Source organism: Anomaloglossus baeobatrachus, chromosome 1, assembly GCF_048569485.1.
Source record: "Anomaloglossus baeobatrachus isolate aAnoBae1 chromosome 1, aAnoBae1.hap1, whole genome shotgun sequence".
Classification (NCBI taxonomy): domain Eukaryota; kingdom Metazoa; phylum Chordata; class Amphibia; order Anura; family Aromobatidae; genus Anomaloglossus; species Anomaloglossus baeobatrachus.
Window position 1 is genome coordinate 471,738,839 of NC_134353.1, and position 4,597 is coordinate 471,743,435.

At 39.9% G+C, this 4,597-nt stretch overlaps 1 protein-coding gene across 1 annotated transcript; it reads right to left on the minus strand.

The window, feature by feature from the left end:
• Window positions 1–1,604: 1,604 nt before the first annotated feature.
• On the minus strand, window positions 1,605–2,995 carry LOC142295083 (N-acetyllactosaminide beta-1,3-N-acetylglucosaminyltransferase 3-like). The gene has a single exon (XM_075338156.1). It carries the CDS (start codon window positions 2,993–2,995, stop codon window positions 1,832–1,834), a length of 1,164 nt encoding a protein of 387 aa, XP_075194271.1. The 3' UTR covers window positions 1,605–1,831.
• Window positions 2,996–4,597: the final 1,602 nt, after the last annotated feature.

A 4,597-nucleotide genomic window follows, 5' to 3' on the forward strand; every position in this document is an offset into this window, starting at 1 on the left:
GCTTGTGGCAGAGCATTTCTGGTGCGGGACGTGCAGAGTGCTATTTGGGGAGCACTATGCAGCTGTCCTTGGTGACACTTTAGGCATCAGGATCACTTTGCGGTCACCAACAAAATGGCTCTGCACTGTGATCCTAAACTTCATTCTCTCTTATGCTTTTGGAAACTCCCAGATTAGGAGGGGAGGCGTGACATCACACACAGGAAAGCAGATTCCACCCGCTTTTACTGCAGTTGTAATGTGAGCTAGTTCTACAGTAGTATTTCAGCAGCTGCTCCCCCTAGTGTTTAAGAGTGGAAAATATCAAACTTTTTAATTTTTTTTTAATATTTTGCACAATTAAAAACAAATAATATTTAAACAAAACATTAAAACATTAATACTTTACATTTTTTTAGTTATTGATTTTTTTTTGTGGACGACACCTTCCCTTTAAAGGTTATATTTTAATATAGGTTAAAACTAGAATACAATGGCAGAAGATTCTTCAACTGTATTAATATTTTGTGTAATCATTCTGGTGCAGTTCTAGGGCATCATGTTTGATGTGTTGAACACTTTTATTCTACTTTCACCACGTCTTGGTTGGGCCACTTTACAGAGGAGTTTTGGGAAGATTTTGGAACATTTTACTTACTAAGTCTACGTCAATATTTCTAGTACAAAGGCAAACATTTTTCCTAATCCCAGAAAACCCAGTGTACTGAATAACTGAACAGATACAATTTACAAACCTGCTTCTATATTCTTACCAGAAAACTCTGCTTTAAAGTGTAACTGTAGCTTTAATTTTTATTCCATAAATCAATAGTACACATGAAAATAAGAAACTTTATAATAAATCTTATCAGACAAATTTGCTTATGAAAATTCTGAATTCTGGTGTAAAATCTGTATTCAGTGAAGACTTTCCCATTACTGAAATAGGAGATGAGAGCTCCTACTGCTGAGATTCTATGTAGATATAGGAGGGGTGGTGCTCTGCCTCTAGCTCCTTCCTCTGCATATCGCTCCTCCCTGTGCCTCTAGCTCCTCCCTTCATCATAGAATATCATCAGTAACAACTGCTATCGCCTTTCTGGGAAAGTCCTCACTGAATACAGATTTTACCTCAGAACTGAGAATTTTCATAATGACTGATTAATAGTGATGGGCAGACTCGCAGATAACGGGACCAGCGGACCTGACCGGATAAAAAAAATAATCCAGTTTAGGCCCAGAATTGATCCCAGTGATCTGTCCAGATATCAGTCCCCCATATAAATATATGGGGACCAGATCCTGGCAGTTAAAGATGGTGGTAGAAGGGATAGGAGCAGGCACGCTATACTTACCGAGTTTGTGGCGAGGCCATAACTGCTTCCTGACTGCTCATTCACTTCCAGGGCCACACATTTACCTTCATGCATATGCACTGCTTTCCCCGCCCACCGGCATCTCTAATTGGTTGCAGTCAGACGCACCACCACTGTGTGGCAGCTAACAGCACAGATAAAGCATACGGCCACAGGCTGGAGCCCTCAGCCATGCGCTTATCTTGACTGTGTATCAAAATAAGAGGAGCCGCATGTGGCCTTTTTTTTTTAAAAAAAAATAAAAATTGTTTAAATAAATAATTAAAAAAAAACCCTAAATGTGGTCCATCCCACAAGTTTGATACTCAGGCATGATAAAGACTTTTACAGTCCGGGTCTTCCCATCACTACTGATTAATTCTGGCAGAGAAAGAAGATTTGTCTGTTAAGATTTATTACAAAGTTACTTATGTTCATTTTACTATTGATTTATGAAATAAAAATTAAAATGATGGTTATGTCACATTTATGGACATTCAGTTAAACTTAGTCACATTCATCACGGTTTTTGAATGACTTAAACATGAATGTTTTGTGATCTGTAACGATTTCCACATGACTAACATTTCATAAGGCATAAATCGATGTACCATGAGCATATGCTGATAGAAACAGGGATCAAAAGAGTCAACATTGTTTGGTACGTTGATCCCAAGGGTGCGTATTCCTTCATGATTTCCTGGTGTTAGCCCTGCTCTCTTCAGGCACATTCCGAGATAAGCGTCATCAATTGGAATTAATGGGATGTACGGAGATTCCTGGTTTATAGAGGAGGCCGTGAAGCTGGAAACAAGAATACCGCCACCACCACAGTAGGGGTCATAGGACTCAGCGGGAAAAATTTCTTTTGAGACATAATATTTGCTGTGCTTCTCACGGATTAGAGGCATCCCTTCATTCAGAGCCCCAACAAAGAGATGTCTCTTTTTGCCATGTATCTTCGTACTCTGCAAATATGTTACAACGTTTAATGTATGGACAAATACATCATCATCTCCATTAAATATAAACTGAGCCCCTGGACACTTATGCACAACCCACTGGTGGAAGAGGACCTGCTTTAGGGTTAAATTATAGAATGAATCTTCAAAATTCCACTGCACAATATCTTCAAATATTTCATTCTCGGTGGACAGCAACTGCAACATCCGTTTTCTTTGCTTTTTATCCCTTGGGACACCACTAAGAAAGACTCTTTTCACTTTTGCACCATTATATGTCTTTTCTTCTCCCCATGTTCTCCTAATTGCCTCACGGCGTTCAAAATTTCCAGGGGCAGTTTTAATAGCTAGCAAAAGAAAAACATCTTCGTTAGAAGGTCCACCACACTTCATGGGAGAGTCAAGTAGCAATGGAAAAGCCCTACAATGACGATAAACCAGAAAATCCTTAAAATTTTGTGTTTCTTTAGCAAAATTTGGCATGTTGTGAACAGAAATGTTTTCTGCACATTTGATAGGGGGTAATTCTGTAATGGCTGGATTGTGATAAGTAAAAGTCTCAGCTTCTGAATTTCTTTTATTAGGAACTTTAGGGTTGTTTGATACGAAAAGAAAGTGCAGTAGAATGACACCAACTGTTAAGCCAAGAAGCAGTTTGCAACCTTGTTTTATCATTGTTTTCTTTGAAAGGCTTGACATCTGAAAATTTGGCAGAAAAAAACATATATTAATATAATACCAACCTGTGATATGAACTATAGTAATAAATAGGCATCATGAGTGTCTACAAACTTAGGCTGAGTTCACACGTCCAGTAATCATCCATTAGAATGTGATCCGTTTGTCTGTTGGTAAATATCTGATGTCTGCTGGATCTGTTTTTTTTAACATTGGAGTTTAAGTAGAACGGATCTGTTAACAGATTGCTACTTAGTCATCCGTTTTTCTTTAATTTGTAACTGATCCATTTTTTCTTACAGGATCCATTTCAAATGGAAGATAAATAGCAATCTGTTAATGGATCCTTTTGCCATAGATTCCAATGTTAAAAAAAACGGATCTGACAGAAATCAATTTGCCAGCAAATCTCTGCAGGAGACATTCTAACGGACGATTATAAGACTGTGAACTCAGTTTTACAGTGTTGTGTTCATTCTACTTAGATCAATGTTGATTAGTAAAACCCATTTCAAATTTGTAAAAATATGATGATAACATGCTACCACCAGTAATGCATGTTCATATTTCAATATTCATTGTTTACATATCTTAGCAATACAGTGTGCAACTGTCTATTGTTTGTTAATATATCTCATGTTCAGTATGCACCTGTTCACGCTAGAATATTAGGATGGGGGTCTGGGAATACAAATTCATTACAATGTTTGATTCTGTCCCCACAGGACTCATCCTGTCAGGAGGATTTATGACCCACTACAAAATCTGAGGAGTCTGTTCCAGAGACTGAGGGCACCATGCCTCTGATCCTACATGGATATTGGGACAATAAAACTTTCACACCACTAATCAAAATTAAGGACTTTTCTAAGCTTAGTGTTTGTTTATTTAAATGTCCTTTTATTATGCCATCCCTCTGCCCTGTTTGTGTATATATTTATGTTTCTTCAGATATTTTGTTATACCATGCCTGATGAAGAGACCTGAGAAGTCTTGAAAGCTTGCTCTGTAACATCATTTATTTTATTTTAGTTAGCCATTAAAAGGTATCACAACTAGAGTTGAGCGCAGTTCGCGGTTCTCCAGTTCGCAGTTCGAGTGATTTTAGGGGGTGTTCTAGTTAGAACTCGAACTCGAGCTTTTTGCTAAAAGCTCGACAGTTCGAGTTACGTTCGAGAATGGTTCTATCAGCAAAAGCGGGGCTTTTTACAGCTGAAGTATGCAGGGAACCATCGCTGGCAGCCTGCGGTAAGCTGGTAAAAAAATAAACATCGGGTATCCAAGCAAAGCTTTGGTTAGTAACCCGATATTTATCCTATTTACGTGTGCAGGGAGCCGACACTTCCCCGCTCAGCTTGCTCCGCCCCCTCCTGCACGCGGCATGTACACACACACACACTCACACTCACCTGTCCCCAGCCATGCAGTCCATGACACTGACGTCCTCAGCGCCACATGGCCCCGCTAGGCTCCACCCACTTTGCACTCCGCCGCCCGCACACATGGCCCCGCTAGGCTACACCCACCTGGCACTCTGCACACATGGCCCAGCTAGGCTCCGCCCACCTGGCACTCTGCACACATGGCCCTGCTAGGCTCCGCCCACCAGGCACTCTGCACACA